Below are 19382 nucleotides of genomic sequence, written 5' to 3' on the forward strand. Positions count from 1 at the left end.
TACATAGTGTGTATGTGTGTGTGTGTCTAGATAGTGTGTGTGTATAGTGTGTGCGTATATAGTGTGGGTGTGTGTATATATATATATGGTGTGTGTGTGTGTGTATGTATATATATACACACTGCTCAAAAAAATAAAGAAAACACAAAAATAACACATCCTAGATCTGAATGAATGAAATATTCTTATTAAATACTTTTTTCTTTATATAGTTGAATGTGCTGACAACAAAATCACACGAAAATGATCAATGGAAATCAAATTTATCAACCCATGGAGGTCTGGATTTACACAAAATTAAAGTGGAAAACCACACTACAGGCTGATCCAACTTTGATGTAATGTCCTTAAAACAAGTCAAAGTGAGGCTCAGTAGACTGCAGCATATATATATATACACACACACATACATATATATACACACATACATATATATATACACATACATACCTACATACATACATACATATATATATATACACATACATACCTACATATATATATATATATATATATATATATATATATACACACATACACAAACATATATATATACACATACATACATATATATATATATAGTGTGTATATATAAAATTACAGGCCTCTCTCATATTTTTAAGTGGGAGAACTTGCACAATTGGTGGCTGACTAAATACTTTTTTGCCCCACTGTATATACACACACACATACATGCACACATATATATAACATATAAATAAATACATATATATAAATAAATACATATATATATATATATAAAAATCCAGAAAATCACATTGTAGGATTTTTTATGAATTTATTTGCAAATTATGGTGTGTGCCTCCCTCTCGCCCCAAACCAAAATATTATTACCCCTCTCCCACTACACATTATTACCCTCCCAGTTAAGTATTATCAAATCTTATATTCTACTGCAGCCAGTACCACCCTCCTAAAACATTAACAAGTACACCAATAAAGGGGTTCCCCATCCTTATCTTCCCCTTCACTAATATTTACCTCATGGCAATTTGTGTTTGTTTATTTTTTATTTGATTTGAATAATTCATTAACCATCCTGGATTAGCGGTGGGCTATATCTGAGCTATGTCTTAAACACATGGGCCAGCTGGATGAATCCCTGTGCTTACAATGATCACCACAATGTTCCAACGTTCTGTTTGATGAACCCTCCAGGTCAGGTTGTGTTCCATAGGAGCCAACATGGCATCCACAGAGACAGTTTCCTGACCTCTGTAGGACACAACCCTGAACTGGACCATAACCTTCCTGGTCACTGTATGCCCTCTCACCTGTGACCTTTGACCTGTCGGCAGGGGGCGTGTCCGGAGCGTCTGCGTCCTCTGGGGAGCTGGAAAGGGAGATGAAGGATGGCAGCTTGGTGTTGTGACGACCTGAGGACGAGGGTGTCGATGGATCTGCCTGAGCAGAACCCTGAGGGAGAACCACTGACAGGCTGGTCCTGGAGGGAGGAGAAAACATCCGCTGTGATTAATTCAATCTGTACATATCTGAACAAAACATCTTTTGTATATTGTATTACTTTTGTCTATTAATTAACCTCTTGAAACTAGGGGGCACTATTTTCATTTTTGGAAAAATAACGTTCCCAAAGTAAGACGGGCTATTTTGTCAGAACAAGATGCTAGAATATGCATATAATTGACAGCCTAGGATAGAAAACACTCTAAAGTTTCCAAAATTGTAAAAATATTGTCTGTGAGTATAACAGAACTGATATTGTAGGCGAAAGCCTGAGAAAAATCCAATCAGGAAGTGACTCATGTTTTGAAAGCTCTGCGTTCCGATGCGTCCCTATTGAGCAGTGAATGGGCTATCAACCAGATTCCCTTTTCTACGTATTCCCCAAGGTGTCGACAGCATTTTGACGTAGTTTCACGCCTTTATGTTGAAGAATGAGCGTAAACGACTACATTGCGTAAGGCTCCGGCTGAGGGCTCTCAGAGTAATTCTTGCGTAATAGACATGCTGTTGTGCAAATGGAATAGACAACAGGTGGAAATTATAGACAATTAGCAAGACACCCCCAATAAAGGAGTGGTTCTGCAGGTGGGGACCACAGACCACTTCTCAGTTCCTATGCTTCCTGGCTGATGTTTTGGTCACTTTTGAATGCTGGCGGTGCTTTCACTTTAGTGGTAGCATGAGACGGAGTCTACAACCCACACAAGTGGCTCAGGTAGTGCAGCTCATCCAGGATGGCACATCAATGCGAGCTGTGGCAAGAAGGTTTGCTGTGTGTCAGCGTAGTGTCCAGAGCATGGAGGTGCTACCAGGAGACAGGCCAGTACATCAGGAGACGTGGAGGAGGCCGTAGGAGGGCAACAACCCAGCAGCAGGACCGCTACCTCTGCCTTTGTGCAAGGAGGAGCAGGAGGAGCACTGCCAGAGCCCTGCAAAATGACCTCCAGCAGGCCACAAATGTGCATGTGTCTGCTCAAACGGTCAGAAACAGACTCCATGAGGGTGGTATGAGGGCCCGACGTCCACAGGTGGGGGTTGTGCTTACAGCCCAACACCGTGCAGGACGTTTGGCATTTGCCAGAGAACACCAAGCATGGCAAATTCGCCACTGGCGCCCTGTGCTCTTCACAGATGAAAGCAGGGTCACACTGAGCACGTGACAGAGTCTGGAGACGCCGTGGAGAACGTTCTGCTGCCTGCAACATCCTCCAGCATGACCGGTTTGGCGGTGGGTCAGTCATGGTGTGGGGTGGCATTTCTATGGGGGGCCGCACAGCCCTCCATGTGCTCGCCAATGGTAGCCTGACTGTTATTAGGTACCGAGATGAGATCCTCAGACGCCATGTGAGACCATATGCTGGTGCGGTTGGCCCTGGGTTCCTCCTAATGCAAGACAATGCTAGACCTCATGTGGCTGGAGTGTGTCAGCAGTTCCTGCAAGAGGAAGGCATTGATGCTATGGACTGGCCCGCCCGTTGCCCAGACCTGAATCCAATTGAGCACATCTGGGACATCATGTCTCGCTCCATCCACCAACGCCACGTTGCACCACAGACTGTCCAGGAGTTGGCGGATGCTTTAGTCCAGGTCTGGGAGGAGATCCCTCAGGAGACCATCCGTCACCTCATCAGGAGCATGCCCAGGCGTTGTAGGGAGGTCATACAGGCACGTGGAGGCCACACACACTACTGAGCCTCATTTTGACTTGTTTTAAGGACATTACATCAAAGTTGGATCAGCCTGTAGTGTGGTTTTCCACTTTAATTTTGAGTGTGACTCCAAATCTAGACCTTATCGAATAGATATTTGAAAAACACCTTGAGGATTGATTATAAACAACGTTTGACATGTTTCTGTCAATATTATGGAGCTAATTTGGAATATCTTTTGGCGCTGTCGTGACCACAATTTCCCGTCGAATTCTCAGCCAAATGTGAAGAACTAACGGAGCTATTTCGGCTACAAAAATAATATTTAGGAAAAAAAGGAACATTTGCTATTTAACTGGGAGTCTCGTGAGTGAAAACATCCGAAGCTCATCAAAGGTAAACAATTTAATTTGATTGCTTTTCTGATTTTCGTGACCAGGTTGCCTGCTGCTAGCTAGGCATAATGCTATGCTAGGCTATCGATAAACTTACACAAATGCTTGTCTTGTTTTGGCTGTAAAGCATCATTTCCAAATCTGAGATGACAGGGTGATTAACAAAAGGCTAAGCTGTGTTTCAATATATTTCACGAATATGAATATTTTTTGTCTGTTGCGTTATGCTAATTAGTGTCAGTTGATGACAATTCTCCCGGATCCGGGAGAGGGAGTTCCAAGACTTATTGTTACATTTCAAATGTTCATTACATTTATTCCATTCCACTTTCTAATGGGTAAAACTGGTTGAAATGACATTGGTTTATTGCTCGATTATCTTGACCGAGAGCCTGTGTCCTGACCTCTTGGTACGGGCCTTCTTGGCCGGGGTGGCGGAGGGGCCTGTAGTTGCCCTGGCATTAGGAGTGGTGCGTTTGGCCCTCTGACGGTGCTGGAGCTTACAATGGGCCCCTTGGGGACAGGAGCCAGTACTGGAGAAGTCTGGACACACCAGGGTGTGCTTCTTCTTACACTGAGGAGAGGACAGAGGAGAGGTCAGAGGAGAGGACAGACATAAAACACAAATGAGCCTAACAGATCACAGGAAGCGGACATGGGATGTGTGTGGTGAGTTACTCTGTGTTTCAGGTGTGTGTGTGTGGCGGTCAGAGTGTGTGTGTGTGGCGGTCAGAGTGTGCAGGGCTGACACAATTACCATATAACCATTAAACCAACGGTTATAGATAATGAAAATAAAATATATCTAAAAAAAAGGTGCGGGCGAACAGCTGACTGAAGACGGGACGGCCAGGCATTTGTGAGGTTGGCAATGTAACTGGTAAACTCATGGGTACACTCGCAATGGCTGCCTGCCAGAAATAGAGCAAGGGTCGGGGGGCGGAGGGGTCTGCAGATCGAGTTTCCGGGAACACTTTGGACTCCAGGTCACCCCATGATCCCTGCAGCTCTGGCACCCCTCTCCTCTCCCTGATGAGGCACCTTACCTTCTGCTACCCTCACCGCCCCTACCCCAACCCCCATCACATCCATGTCTTGCACCCCAAGGACCAGGCCAGGTTAGATCTTAGACTCAGCTCACTTTCAGGAAGAGGCAAACCAAAAACACTCACAAATGCATGGGAAGTGTTGATTTTGACAAATTCTATATGTTTTTATGCCCTAACGTAAACATTGGCGCCATTTGGAAAATGTAGCAAGGCCTGTCTGTCTCCATTACAGTATCGGTCTGTTCCAATTCAACAGTCTGAGTGGAGGGGCAGATTTTCAACCCTTTACATTCTAACTGATATTCACCCAGGGGCTATAGTGCTGGTCTATAGACCAAGGAATGGGACCATACAAAGACTTACAACAGTTTAGAGCCTTTCTCCAGTATAAGGAGATGGGGGGGAAATTGAGCTAAAAGCCAAGTCCACTAAGACTCACAGCTGTCTCATACATTGTCATTTTCATAAAACACTGAAGAGAGAGAGAGAGCGCGAGAGAACGAGCGAGAGAGCCGAGAAATGGAAGATTTTAAAAAAAGTGAAAGTGGACAGAACATCTTTATTCCACACCAAGTTAACAATTTTCCACTTGATTTAGGGAATGCTGGGATGTCTCAGGTCTATTAGAAGAGCTCTCTCCACTGGGCCCCAAACCAGGACGAGTCAGCACATTTACCATTACAGAGAGAGAAGAAGAGGGAAAGAGGGAGGGAAGGGGGAAAGGGGGAGGGAAGGGGGAAAGAGGGAGGAGAAGGGGGAAAGAGGGAGGAGAAGGGGGAAAGAGGAAGAGAGGCAATGAGAAAAGAGACACAGAGGAGGGTGGAAAGACAGAGGAGGGTGGAGAGACATAGAGGAGGGTAGAGAGACAGAAAGAAGGGTAGAGAGACACAGAGGAGGGTGGACAGACACAGAGGAGGGTGGACAGACACAGAGGAGGGTGGAGATAGACACAGAGGAGGGTGGAGAGAGACACAGAGGAGGGTGGAGAGAGACACAGAGGAGGGTGGAGAGAGACACAGAGGAGGGTGGAGAGAGACACAGAGGAGGGTGGAGAGACACACAGAGGAGGGGGGAGAGACACACAGAGGAGGGTGGAGAGACACACAGAGGAGGGTGGAGAGACATAGAGGAGGGTAGAGAGACAGAAAGAAGGGTAGAGAGACACAGAGGAGGGTGGAGAGAGACACAGAGGAGGGTGGACAGACACAGAGGAGGGTGGACAGACACAGAGGAGGGTGGAGATAGACACAGAGGAGGGTGGAGAGAGACACAGAGGAGGGTGGAGAGAGACACAGAGGAGGGTGGAGAGAGACACAGAGGAGGGTGGAGAGAGACACAGAGGAGGGTGGAGAGAGACACAGAGGAGGGTGGAGAGACACACAGAGGAGGGTGGAGAGACACACAGAGGAGGGGGGAGAGACACACAGAGGAGGGTGGAGAGACACACAGAGGAGGGTGGAGAGAAACAGAGTAGGGTGGAGAGACACAGAGGAGGGTGGAGAGACACAGAGGAGGGTGGAGAGAGACACAGAGGAGGGTGGAGAGAGACACAGAGGAGGGTGGAGAGAGACACAGAGGAGGGTGGAGAGAGACACAGAGGAGGGTGGAGAGAGACACAGAGGAGGGTGGAGAGAGACAGAGGAGGGTGGAGAGAGACACAGAGGAGGGTGGAGAGAGACACAGAGGAGGGTGGAGAGAGACACAGAGTAGGGTGGAGAGAGACAGAGGAGGGTGGAGAGAGACACAGAGGAGGGTGGAGAGAGACACAGAGGAGGGTGGAGAGAGACACAGAGTAGGGTGGAGAGAGACACAGAGGAGGGTGGAGAGAGACACAGAGGAGGGTGGAGAGAGACACAGAGTAGGGTGGAGAGAGACACAGAGTAGGGTGGAGAGAGACACAGAGTAGGGTGGAGAGAGACAGAGGAGGGTGGAGAGAGACACAGAGGAGGGTGGAGAGAGACACAGAGGAGGGTGGAGAGAGACACAGAGTAGGGTGGAGAGAGACACAGAGGAGGGTGGAGAGAGACAGAGGAGGGTGGAGAGAGACACAGAGGAGGGTGGAGACACAGAGGAGGGTGGAGAGACAGAGGAGGGTGGAGAGACACAGAGGAGGGTGGAGAGACACAGAGGAGGGTGGAGAGACACAGAGGAGGGTGGAGAGACACAGAGGAGGGTGGAGAGACACAGAGGAGGGTGGAGAGACACAGAGGAGGGTGGAGAGACACAGAGGAGGGTGGAGAGACACACGGAGGAGGGTGGAGAGACAAACGGAGGAGGGTGGAGAGACAAACGGAGGAGGGTGGAGACACACGGAGGAGGGTGGAGAGACACACGGGGGGTGGAGAGACACACGGGGGGGAGACACACGGGGGTGGAGAGACACGGAGGGGTGGAGACACACGGGGGTGGAGAGACACGGAGGGGTGGAGAGACACGGAGGGGTGGAGAGACACGGAGGGGTGGAGAGACACGGAGGGGTGGGTTGGGGTTGAAAAGAGAGGAAGGGACGTTGAAAGAGTTGTGGAGATGGAGAAAGGTGGGAGATCAGGGGGATGAGAGGAGAGAGAGACCAAGAAAGAGACCGAATTGGAGGAAATGAGAAAGATAGGAGCAAAATAACAAAAAAGTGAAAGAGATAAGAAAACGGGAGAAGAGGAATAAGGATGGAGAATGAAAGTGAAGGTGGTACTGGTGGGGGGTAGATAGAGAAGAGAGGGAGAGAGCGAGGGACGGATAAGGGAGCGGGAGACAAAGTGAGAGATGGAACGAGAGAAGAAGATGGAGATCGAGAGAGAGAGAGAGAGAGAGAGAGAAGCAGGGTTAACCCCTGAACTGCTGGAGTGTCTGTCTGCCCCATACAGCCATCATCAGCACTTTCTCCATCTATAATTACTGCCTGCTATCCATCACGCAGCCGCCAGCTAGCACGCTGCAATACACACACACACACGGAAAATCACAGACCTAAGCACTTCAGCTAATAGAATAAATATTAATATCCCTTTTGTTTTATATACTCATTTCTCTGTGCAATATTTAAATGAGGCCTGACAGTGTGAAAAAGCATGTGGTACACAGACAATCAGAAACAACAGAGAGACAGAGAGAGCGAGACACAGAGAGAGCGAGACACAGAGAGAGCGAGACACAGAGCGAGACACAGAGCGAGACACAGAGCGAGACACAGAGCGAGAGACAGAGCGAGAGACAAAGCGAGAGACAGAGCGAGAGACAGAGCGAGAGACAGAGCGAGAGACAGAGCGAGACACAGAGCGAGAGACAGAGAGAACGAGCGAGACGGAGAGAACGAGCGAGACGGAGAGAGGGCGAGACGGAGAGAGGGCGAGACGGAGAGAGGGCGAGACGGAGAGAGCGCGAGACGGAGAGAGCGCGAGACACAGAGCGAGACACAGAGCGAGACACAGAGCGCGCGAGCGGAGAACGAGAGAGAACGAGCGAGACAGAGAGAACGAGCGAGACAGAGAGCGAGCGAGACAGAGAGAGAGAGCGAGCGAGACAGAGAGAGAGAGCGAGCGAGCGAGACAGAGAGAGAGAGCGAGCGAGCGAGACAGAGAGAGAGAGCGAGCGAGCGAGACAGAGAGCGAGCGAGACAGAGAGCGAGACAGAGAGAGAGAGCGAGACAGAGAGAGAGACAGAGACAGAGAGCGAGCGAGACAGAGAGAGCGAGCGAGACAGAGAGAGCGAGCGAGACAGAGAGAGCGAGCGAGACAGAGAGAGAGAGCGAGACAGAGAGAGAGAGCGAGACAGAGAGCGAGACAGAGAGAGAGAGCGAGAGAGAGAGAGCGAGACAGAGAGCGAGCGAGACAGAGAGAGCGAGCGAGACAGAGAGAGAGCGAGCGAGACAGAGAGAGAGCGAGCGAGACAGAGAGCGAGCGAGCGAGACAGAGAGCGAGCGAGACAGAGAGAGAGAGAGAGCGAGCGAGACAGAGAGAGAGAGAGCGAGCGAGACAGAGAGAGAGAGCGAGCGAGACAGAGAGAGAGAGCGAGCGAGACAGAGAGAGAGAGCGAGCGAGACAGAGAGAGAGAGAGAGCGAGCGAGACAGAGAGAGAGAGAGAGCGAGCGAGACAGAGAAAGAGAGCGAGCGAGACAGAGAGAGAGAGCGAGCGAGACAGAGAGCGAGCGAGACAGAGAGCGAGCGAGACAGAGAGCGAGACAGACAGAGACAGACAGAGAGAGAGAGCGAGACAGAGAGCGAGCGAGACAGAGAGCGAGCGAGACAGAGAGAGAGAGCGAGCGAGACAGAGAAGAGAGCGAGCGAGACAGAGAAGAGAGCGAGCGAGACAGAGAAGAGAGCGAGCGAGACAGAGAGAGAGACAGAGAGAGAGAGAGAGCGAGCGAGACAGAGAGAGCGAGCGAGACAGAGAGAGAGAGCGAGCGAGCGAGACAGAGAGAGAGAGCGAGCGAGACAGAGAGAGAGAGCGAGCGAGACAGAGAGAGCGAGACAGACAGAGAGAGCGAGACAGACAGAGAGAGAGAGCGAGACAGAGAGCGAGCGAGACAGAGAGAGAGAGCGAGCGAGACAGAGAGAGAGAGCGAGCGAGACAGAGAGAGCGAGCGAGCGAGCGAGCCAGAGAGAGAGCGAGCGAGCGAGACAGAGAGAGAGAGCGAGCGAGCGAGACAGAGAGCGAGCGAGACAGAGAAGAGAGCGAGCGAGACAGAGAAGAGAGCGAGCGAGACAGAGAAGAGAGCGAGCGAGACAGAGAAGAGAGCGAGCGAGACAGAGAGAGAGAGCGAGCGAGACAGAGAGAGAGAGCGAGCGAGACAGAGAGAGAGAGCGAGCGAGACGGAGAGAGCGAGCGAGACGGAGAGAGCGAGACGGAAAGAGAGAAACGGAAAGAGACAAACGGAAAGAGACAAACGGAAAGAGAGAAACGGAAAGAGACAAACGGAAAGAGAAACGGAAAGAGAGAAACGGAAAGAGAAAAACGGAAAGAGAGAAACGGAAAGAGAGAAACGGAAAGAGAGAAACGGAAAGAGAGAAACGGAAAGAGAGAAACGGAAAGAGAGAAACGGAAAGAGAGAGACAGAGGAAAGGAAGGATAGAGGAAAGGAAGGAAGGATAGAGGAGAGGATATAAGGAGGGGGTATAAGAAAGGATAGAAGAGGATAGAAGTGGTATTAGGGGTGAATGTAGTTACTGGGATGATGTCACTATGGACAGGTGTATAAAATCGAGCACACAGCCAGGCAATCCCCATAGACAAACATTGGCAGTAAAATGGCCTTAATGAAGAGCTCAGTGACTTTCCTCTCCAGTCATTACCAAGAGCTAGTTCTTCCAAACCTCCTGTGTAGGCCACACAAGCTCACCGAATGGGACCGCTGTGTGCTGGAGCGCGTAAAAATCGTCTGTCCTCGGTTGCAACACCCACTACAGAGTTCCAAAATACTTCTGGAAGCAACGTCAGCACAAGATCTATTTGTTGGGAGCTTAATGAAATGGGTTTCTATGGCAGAGCAGCCGCACACAAGCCTAAGATCACCATGCACAATGCTAAGCATCGGCTAGAGGGGTGTAAAGGTCACTGCCATTAAGACTCTGGAGCAGTGGAAACACGTTCTCTAGGGTGATGAATCACGCTTCACCATCTGGCAGTTCGTTGGACAAATCTAAGTTTGGCGGAAGCCAGGAGAACGCTACCTGTCCCAATGCATAGTGCAAACTGTAAAGTTTGGTGGAGGAGGAATAATGGTCTGGGGATGTTTTTCATGGTTCGGCCTAGGCCTCTTAGTTCCAGTGACGAGAAATCTTTACACTACAGCATACAATGACATTCTAGACGATTCTGTGCTTCACACTTTGTGGCAACAGTTTGGGGAAGGCCCTTTCCTGTTTCAGCATGACAATACCCCTGTGCACAAAGTGAGGTCCATACAGAAATCCTTTGCCAAAATTGGTGTGGAAGAACTTGACTGGCCTGCACAGAGTCCTGACCCCAACCCCATTGAACAACTTTGGGATGAATTGGAACACAGACTGCGAGCCAGGCATAATCGCCCAACATCAGTGCCCGACCTCACTAATGCTCGTGGCTGAATGGAAGCAAGTCCCCGCAGCAATGTTCCAACATCTAGTGGAAAGCCTTCCCAGAAGAGTGGAAGTTGTTATAGCAGCAAAGGGGGGACCAACTCCATATTAATGCCTATGATTTTGGAATGAGATGTTTGATGAGCAGGTGTCCACATACTTTTGGTAATGTAGTGTATATCTGTGTAGAGGATGTACATGAGTGTGAATGTAACTTTTCTGCCACATGGCAGTAGATCATGATAAAGAGAGAGATGGAGAGAATGTTTGTGACTGACTGTACGCGTGTGTGTGTTATACCTTCTGACCCTGAGGGCAGTACCCCCTGATGAAGTCCTGGCACACAGCAGCTTTGCGGGACACGTATACATGGCTGTAGGGACAGCTACTGTTGTTACATATACCCTTCAGGAAGTACGAACACACAGGCATCTAGAGAGAGAAGTTGTTGTTACAATATATCTACAGGAATGACATACGAATAAAACATTTGAAATTGATTTGAACATTTAATTAAGAGAGAGAACGAGAGACGCAAAACAGAGAGAGAGAGTAAAGAGAGAAAAACAGAGAGAGTAAAGAGAGAAAGAGAGAGAGAGAGAGTAAAGAGAGAAAGAGAGTAAAGAGAGAGAGAGTAAAGAGAGAAAAACAGAGAGAGTAAAGAGAGAAAGAGAGAGAGAGTAAAAAGAGAGAGAGTAAAGAGAGAAAGAGAGAGAGTAAAGAGAGAAAGAAGAGAGAAAGACAGAGAGAGAGAGTAAAGAGAGAGAAAGACCGGGAGAGAGTAAAGAGAGAAAAACAGAGAGAGAGTAAAGAGAGAAAAACAGAGAGAGTAAAGAGAGAAAGAGAGAGAAAAACAGAGAGAGTAAAGAGAGAAAGAGAGAGAGTAAAGAGAGAAAGAGAGAGAGAGTAAAGAGAGAAAGAGAGAGAGTAAAGAGAGAAAGAAGAGAGAAAGACAGAGAGAAAGACCGGGAGAGAGTAAATAGAGAGAAAAACAGAGAGAGAGTAAAGAGAGAGAGAGTTAAGAGAGAGAACGACAGAGAGAGAGAGAAAAGGAGCTAAAGAGAGAGAGATACAGAGAAAAGGAGCTAGAGAGAGAGAGAGAGAGAGAGAGAGAGAGAGAGAGAGAGAGAGAGAGAAAAGGAGCTAGAGAGAGAAAAGGAGCTAGAGAGAGAAAAGGAGCTAGAGAGAGAGAAAGAGAGAGAGAGAGAGAAAAGGAGCTAGAGAGAGAAAAGGAGCTAGAGAGAGAGAAAAGGAGCTAGAGAGAGAGAAAAGGAGCTAGAGAGAGAGAGAGAGAGAGAGAAAGAAAAGGAGCTAGAGAGAGAAAAGGAGCTAGAGAGAGAAAAGGAGCTAGAGAGAGAGAGAGAAAATGAGCTAGAGAGAGAGAGAGAAAAGGAGCTAGAGAGAGAGAGAGAAAAGGAGCTAGAGAGAGAGAAAAGGAGCTAGAGAGAGAGAAAAGGAGATAGAGGGAGAGATAGAGAGAGAGAAAAGGAGCTAGAGAGAGAGAGAGATGGAGAGAGAAATAGAGAGAGAAAAGGAGCTAGAGAGAGAAAAGGAGATAGAGAGAGAGAGATAGAGAGAGAGAAAAGGAGCTAGAGAGAGAAAAGGAGCTAGAGAGAGAGAGAGAAAAGGAGCTAGAGAGAGAGAGAGAGAGAAAAGGAGCTAGAGAGAGAGAAAAGGAGCTAAAGAGAGAGAAAAGGAGCTAAAGAGAGAGAGAGAGAAAATGAGCTAGAGAGAGAGAAAATGAGCTAGAGAGAGAGAAAAGGAGATAGAGAGAGAAAAGGAGCTAGAGAGAGAAAAGGAGCTAGAGAGAGAAAAGGAGCTAGAGAGAGAAAAGGAGCTAGAGAGAGAGAAAAGGAGCTAAAGAGAGAGAGAGAGATAGAAAGAAAAGGAGCTAGAGAGAGAGAGAGAGAGAAAAGGAGCTAGAGAGAGAGAAAAGGAGCTAAAGAGAGAGAAAAGGAGCTAAAGAGAGAGAGAGAGAGAAAATGAGCTAGAGAGAGAGAAAAGGAGCTAGAGAGAGAAAAGGAGCTAGAGAGAGAGAAAAGGAGCTAGAGAGAGAAAAGGAGCTAGAGAGAGAAAAGGAGCTAGAGAGAGAGAAAAGGAGCTAAAGAGAGAGAAAATGAGCTAGAGAGAGAGAAAAGGAGATAGAGAGAGAGATAGAGAGAGAGAAAAGGAGCTAGAGAGAGAAAAGGAGCTAGAGAGAGAGAAAATGAGCTAGAGAGAGAGAAAATTAGCTAGAGAGAGAGAAAAGGGGCTAGAGAGAGAAAAAATGAGCTAGAGAGGGAAAAGGAGCTAGAGAGAGAGAGAAAATGAGCTAGAGAGAGAAAAGGAGCTAGAGAGAGAAAAGGAGCTAGAGAGAGAAAAGGAGCTAGAGAGAGAGAAAAGGGGCTAGAGAGAGAAAAAATGAGCTAGAGAGAGAGAGAGAGAAAAGGAGCTAGAGAGAGAAAAGGAGCTAGAGAGAGAAAAGGAGCTAGAGAGGAAAAAGGAGCTAGAGAGAGAGAGAGAAAAGGAGCTAGAGAGAGAAAAGGAGCTAGAGAGGAAAAAGGAGCTAGAGAGAGAGAGAGAAAAGGAGCTAGAGAGAGAAAAGGAGCTAGAGAGGGAAAAGGAGCTAGAGAGAGAGAGAGAAAAGGAGCTAGAGAGAGAGAGAGAGAGAGAGAGAGAGAAAAGGAGCTAGAGAGAGAGAAAAGGAGCTAAAGAGAGAGAGAGAGAAAATGAGCTAGAGAGAGAGAAAAGGAGCTAGAGAGAGAAAAGGAGATAGAGAGAGAGAAAAGGAGCTAGAGAGAGAAAAGGAGCTAGAGAGAGAGAAAAGGAGCTAAAGAGAGAGAAAATGAGCTAGAGAGAGAGAAAAGGAGATAGAGAGAGAGAAAAGGAGCTAGAGAGAGAAAAGGAGCTAGAGAGAGAGAAAATGAGCTAGAGAGAGAGAAAATTAGCTAGAGAGAGAGAAAAGGGGCTAGAGAGAGAAAAAATGAGCTAGAGAGGGAAAAGGAGCTAGAGAGAGAGAGAAAATGAGCTAGAGAGAGAAAAGGAGCTAGAGAGAGAAAAGGAGCTAGAGAGAGAAAAGGAGCTAGAGAGAGAGAAAAGGGGCTAGAGAGAGAAAAAATGAGCTAGAGAGAGAGAGAGAGAAAAGGAGCTAGAGAGAGAAAAGGAGCTAGAGAGAGAAAAGGAGCTAGAGAGGAAAAAGGAGCTAGAGAGAGAGAGAGAAAAGGAGCTAGAGAGAGAAAAGGAGCTAGAGAGGGAAAAGGAGCTAGAGAGAGAGAGAGAAAAGGAGCTAGAGAGAGAGAGAGAGAGAGAGAGAGAGAGAAAAGGAGCTAGAGAGAGAGAGAAAAGGAGCTAGAGAGAGAAAAGGAGCTAGAGAGAGAAAAGGAGCTAGAGAGAGAAAAGGAGCTAGAGAGAGAAAAGGAGCTAGAGAGAGAGAAAAGGGGCTAGAGAGAGAAAAAATGAGCTAGAGAGAGAGAAAAGGGGCTAGAGAGAGAAAAAATGAGCTAGAGAGAGAGAAAAGGGGCTAGAGAGAGAAAAAATGAGCTAGAGAGAGAAAAGGGGCTAGAGAGAGAAAAAATGAGCTAGAGAGGGAAAAGGAGCTAGAGAGAGAGAGAGAAAAGGAGCTAGAGAGAGAAAAGGAGCTAGAGAGAGAGAAAAGGGGCTAGAGAGAGAGAAAAGGAGCTAGAGAGAGAAAAGGAGCTAGAGAGAGAAAAGGAGCTAGAGAGAGAAAAGGAGCTAGAGAGAGAAAAGGAGCTAGAGAGGGAAAAGGAGCTAGAGAGGGAAAAGGAGCTAGAGAGAGAGAGAAAAGGAGCTAGAGAGAGAAAAGGAGCTAGAGAGGGAAAAGGAGCTAGAGAGAGAGAGAGAAAAGGAGCGAGAGAGAGAGAGAGAGAGAGAGAGAGAGAGAGAGAGAGAAAAGGAGCTAGAGAGAGAAAAGGAGCTAGAAAGAGAAAAGGAGCTAGAGAGAGAGAAAAGGGGCTAGAGAGAGAGAAAAGGGGCTAGAGAGAGAGAAAAGGGGCTAGAGAGAGAGAAAAGGGGCTAGAGAGAGAGAAAAGGGGCTAGAGAGAGAAAAAATGAGCTAGAAAGAGAGATAGAGAGAAAAGGAGCTAGAGAGAGAAAAGGAGCTAAAGAGAGAGAGAGAGAGAGAGAGAGAGAGAGAGAAAAGGAGCTAGAGAGAAAAGGAGCTAGAGAGAGAAAAGGAGCTAGAGAGAGAAAAGGAGCTAGAGAGAGAGAAAAGGAGCTAAAGAGAGATAAAGATAGAAAGAAAAGGAGCTAGAGAGAGAGAGAGAGAGAGAGAGAGAAAAGGAGCTAAAGAGAGAGAGAGAGAAAATGAGCTAGAGAGAGAGAGAGAGAAAATGAGCTAGAGAGAGAGAGCGAAAAGGAGATAGAGAGAGAGATAGAGAGAGAGAAAAGGAGCTAGAGAGAGAAAAGGAGATAGAGAGAGAGATAGAGAGAGAGAAAAGGAGCTAGAGAGAGAAAAGGAGCTAGAGAGAGAAAAGGAGCTAGAGAGAGAGAAAAGGAGCTAGAGAGAGAGAAAAGGGGCTAGAGAGAGAAAAAATTAGCTAGAGAGAGAAAAGGGGCTAGAGAGAGAAAAAATGAGCTAGAGAGGGAAAAGGAGCTAGAGAGAGAGAGAGAAAAGGAGCTAGAGAGAGAAAATGAGCTAGAGAGAGAAAAATGAGCTAGAGAGAGAAAAGGAGCTAGAGAGAGAGAGAGAAAAGGAGCTAGAGAGAGAGAAAATGAGCTAGAGAGAGAGAAAAGGAGCTAGAGAGAAAAAAGGAGCTAGAGAGAGAAAAGGAGCTAGAGAGAGAGAGAGAAAAGGAGCTAGAGAGAGAGAGAGAGAGAGAGAAAAGGAGCCAGAGAGAGAGAAAAGGAGCCAGAGAGAGAGAAAAGGAGCTAGAGAGAGAGAAAAGGAGCTAGAGAGAGAAAAGGAGCTAGAGAGGGAAAAGGAGCTAGAGAGAGAGAGAGAAAAGGAGCTAAAGAGAGAGAGAGAGATAGAAAGAAAAGGAGCTAGAGAGAGAAAAGGAGCTAGAGAGGGAAAAGGAGCTAGAGAGGGAAAAGGAGCTAGAGAGGGAAAAGGAGCTAGAGAGAGAAAAGGAGCTAGAGAGAGAGAGAGAAAAGGAGCTAGAGAGAGAGAGAAAAGGAGCTAGAGAGAGAAAAGGAGCTAGAGAGAGAGAGAGAAAAGGAGCTAGAGAGGGAAAAGGAGCTAGAGAGGGAAAAGGAGCTAGAGAGAGAAAAGGAGCTAGAGAGAGAGAGAGAAAAGGAGCTAGAGAGAGAGAGAGAAAAGGAGCTAGAGAGAGAAAAGGAGCTAGAGAGAGAAAAGGAGCTAGAGAGAGAGAAAAGGAGCTAGAGAGAGAAAAGGAGCTAGAGAGAGAAAAGGAGCTAGAGAGAGAGAGAGAGAAAAGGAGCTAGAAAGAGAAAATGAGCTAGAGAGAGAGAGAGAGAGAGAGAAAATGAGCTAAAGAGAGAGAGAGAGATAGAAAGAAAAGGAGCTAGAGAGAGAGAGAGAGAAAAGGAGCTAGAAAGAGAAAATGAGCTAGAGAGAGAGAGAGAGAGAGAGAAAATGAGCTAAAGAGAGAGAGAGAGATAGAAAGAAAAGGAGCTAGAGAGAGAGAGAGAGAGAGAGAGAGAGAAAAGGAGCTAGAGAGAGAAAATGAGCTAGAGAGAGAGAAAAGGAGCTAGAGAGAGAAAAGGAGCTAGAGAGAGAGAGAGAGAAAAGGAGCTAGAGAGAGAAAATGAGCTAGAGAGAGAGAAAAGGAGCTAGAGAGAGAGAGAAAAGGAGCTAAAGAGAGAGAAAAGGAGCTAAAGAGAGAGAAAAGGAGCTAGAGAGAGAGAGAGAGAGAGAGAGAAAATGAGCTAGAGAGAGAGAGAGAGAGAGAGAGAGAGAAAAGGAGCTAAAGAGAGAGAGAGAGAGAAAATGAGCTAGAGAGAGAGAGAAAAGGAGCTATAGAGAGAGAAAAGGAGCTGAGAGAGAGAGAAAAGGAGCTATAGAGAGAGAAAAGGAGCTAAAGAGAGAGAAAAGGAGCTAAAGAGAGAGAGAGAGAGAGAAAAGGAGCTAAAGAGAGATAGAGAGAGAAAATGAGCTAGAGAGAGAGAGAGAGAGAGAGAGAAAAGGAGCTAAAGAGAGAGAGAGAGAGAAAATGAGCTAGAGAGAGAGAGAAAAGGAGCTATAGAGAGAGAAAAGGAGCTAAAGAGAGAGAGAGAGAGAAAAGGAGCTAGAGAGAGAAAAGGAGCTAGAGAGAGAGAGAGAGAGAAAATGAGCTAAAGAGAGATAGAGAGATAGAAAAGGAGCTAGAGAGAGAGAGAGAGAGAGAGAAAAGGAGCTAGAGAGAGAGAGAGAGAGAGAGAAAAGGAGCTAGAGAGAGATAGAGAGAGAGAAAAGGAGCTAAAGAGAGAGAGAGAGAGAAAATGAGCTAGAGAGAGAGAGAGAAAATGAGCTAGAGAGAGAGAGAAAAGGAGCTAGAGAGAGAGAAAAGGAGCTAGAGAGAGAAAAGGAGCTAGAGAGATAGTTCCTTTTTTCTCTCTCTCTCTCTTTAGCTCCTTTTCTCTCTATAGCTCCAGGGTGGGAGGAGAGGGAAGGAGAGGGGTAGGGTGAGGGGAAGGAGAGGGCCGGGGTGGGTTGAGGGGGAAGGAGAGGCCAGGGGTGGGTTGAGGGGGAAGGAGAGGGCCGGGGTGGGTTGAGGGGGAAGGAGAGGGCCGGGGTGGATTGAGGGGGAAGGAGAGGGCCGGGATGGGGTGAGGGGATGGAGAGGGGTGGGGGAAGGATAGGGGTGGGGTGAGGAAGGGAAAGGAGAGGGCCGAGGTGAGGGGAAGGAGAGGGTCGGGTGGGTTGAGGGGAAGGAGAGGGGTGGGGTGGGGTGAGGGGAAGAAGAGGAGAGGGGTGGGGTGAGGGGAAGGGCCGGGTGGGGTGAGGGGAAGGAGAGGGGTGGGGTGAGGTGAGGGGGAAGGAGAGGGCCAGGGTGGGAGGAGAGGGAAGGAGAGGGGTAGGGTGAGGGGAAGGAGAGGGCCGGGATGGGGTGAGGGGATAGAGAATGGTGGGGTGGGGGAAGGAGAGGGGTGGGGTGGCGGGAAGGATAGGGGTGGGGTGGGGTGAGGAAGGGAAAGGAGAGGGCCGAGGTGGGGTGAGGTGAGGGGAAGGAGAGGGCCGAGGTGGGGTGAGGGGAAGGAGAGGGGTGGGGTGAGGTGAGGGGGAAAGAGAGGGCCAGGGTGGGAGGAGAGGGCCGGGATGGGGTGAGGGGATAGAGAGGGGTGGGGTGAGGGGATAGAGAGGGGTGGGGTGGCGGGAAGGATAGGGGTGGGGTAGGGTGAGGGAAGGAGAGGGCCGGGTGGGGTGAGGGGAAGGAGAGGGCCGGGGTGGGGTGAGGGGAAGGAGAGGGCCGGGGTGGGGTGAGGGGGAAGGAGAGGGCCGGGTGGGGTGAGGGGAAGGAGAGTGCCAGGGGTGGGGTGAAGGGAAGGAGAGGGCCGGGGTGGGGTGAAGGGAAGGAGAGGGCCGGGGGTGGGGTGAGGGGAGGAGAGTGCCAGGGTGGGGTGAAGGGAAGGAGAGGGCCAGGGTGGGGTGAAGGGAAGGAGAGGGCCAGGGTGGGGTGAGGGGGAAGGAGAGGGCCAGGGTGGGGTGAGGGGGAAGGAGAGGGCCAGGGTGGGGTGAGGGGAAGGAGAGGGGTGAGGTGAGGGGAAGGAGAGGGCCAGGATCGGAGGAGAGGGAAGGAGAGGGGTAGGGTGAGGGAAGGAGAGGGCCGGGGTGGGTTGAGGGGGAAGGAGAGGGCCGGGATGGGGTGAGGGGATGGAGAGGGGTGGGGTGGGTGGAAGGAGAGGGCCGGGATGGGGTGAGGGGATGGAGAGGGGTGGGGGGAAGGAGAGGGCCAGGGTGGGAGGAGAGGGAAGGAGAGGGGTAGGGTGAGGGGAAGGAGAGGGCCGGGGTGGGGTGAGGGGGAAGGAGAGGGCCGGGGTGGGTTGAGGGGGAAGGAGAGGGCCGGGATGGTGTGAGGGGATGGAGAGGGGTGGGGTGGAGGGAAGGAGAGGGGTGGGGTGGAGGGAAGGAGAGGGGTGGGGTGGAGGGAAGGAGAGGGCCAGGGTGGGAGGAGAGGGAAGGAGAGGGTAGGGTGAGGGGAAGGAGAGGGCCGGGGTGGGTTGAGGGGGAAGGAGAGGGCCGGGATGGGGTGAGGGGATGGAGAGGGGTGGGGTGGGAGGAAGGAGAGGGGTGGGGTGGCGGGAAGGATAGGGGTGGGGTGGCGGGAAGGATAGGGGTGGGGTGGGGTGAGGAAGGGAAAGGAGAGGGCCGAGGTGGGGTGAGGTGAGGGGATGGAGAGGGGTGGGGGTGGGGGGAAAGAGAGGGCCAGGGTGGGAGGTGAGGGAAGGAGAGGGGTAGGGTGAGGGGAAGGAGAGGGCCGGGAGGGGTGAGGGGGAAGGAGAGTGCCAGGGTGGGGTGAAGGGAAGGAGAGGGCCGGTGTGGGGTGAGGGGGAAGGAGAGTGCCAGGGTGGGGTGAAGGGAAGGAGAGGGCCAGGGTGGGGTGAAGGGAAGGAGAGGGCCAGGGTGGGGTGAGGGGGAAGGAGAGGGCCAGGGTGGGGTGAGGGGGAAAGAGAGGGCCAGGAAGGGGTTAAGGGTAGGAGAGGGCCAGGAAGGGGTTAAGGGTAGGAGAGGGCCAGGAAGGGGTTAAGGGTAGGAGAGGGCCAGGAAGGGGTTAAGGGTAGGAGAGGGCCAGGAAGGGGTTAAGGGTAGGAGAGGGCCAGGAAGGGGTTAAGGGTAGGAGAGGGCCAGGATGGGGTGAGGGGGAAAGAGAGGGC

General features: G+C 49.7%; 1 protein-coding gene across 1 annotated transcript in view; it reads right to left on the reverse strand.

Annotated features, from left to right (window-relative positions):
• The window catches only part of LOC115120241 (zinc finger CCCH domain-containing protein 3-like), a 118584-nt gene that overhangs the window by 974 nt on the left and 98228 nt on the right, over positions 1-19382 (reverse strand). Inside the window, exons 9-11 of the mRNA XM_065009178.1 lie at positions 10932-11063; positions 3937-4106; positions 1296-1465 (exon numbers count right to left, since the gene is read on the reverse strand). Coding sequence (XP_064865250.1) covers positions 1296-1465; positions 3937-4106; positions 10932-11063 — 472 coding nt within the window. The remainder of the gene's footprint in view (positions 1-1295; positions 1466-3936; positions 4107-10931; positions 11064-19382) is intronic.

This window comes from Oncorhynchus nerka, linkage group LG24 (genome assembly GCF_034236695.1).
Source record: "Oncorhynchus nerka isolate Pitt River linkage group LG24, Oner_Uvic_2.0, whole genome shotgun sequence".
Taxonomy (NCBI): Eukaryota; Metazoa; Chordata; class Actinopteri; order Salmoniformes; family Salmonidae; genus Oncorhynchus; species Oncorhynchus nerka.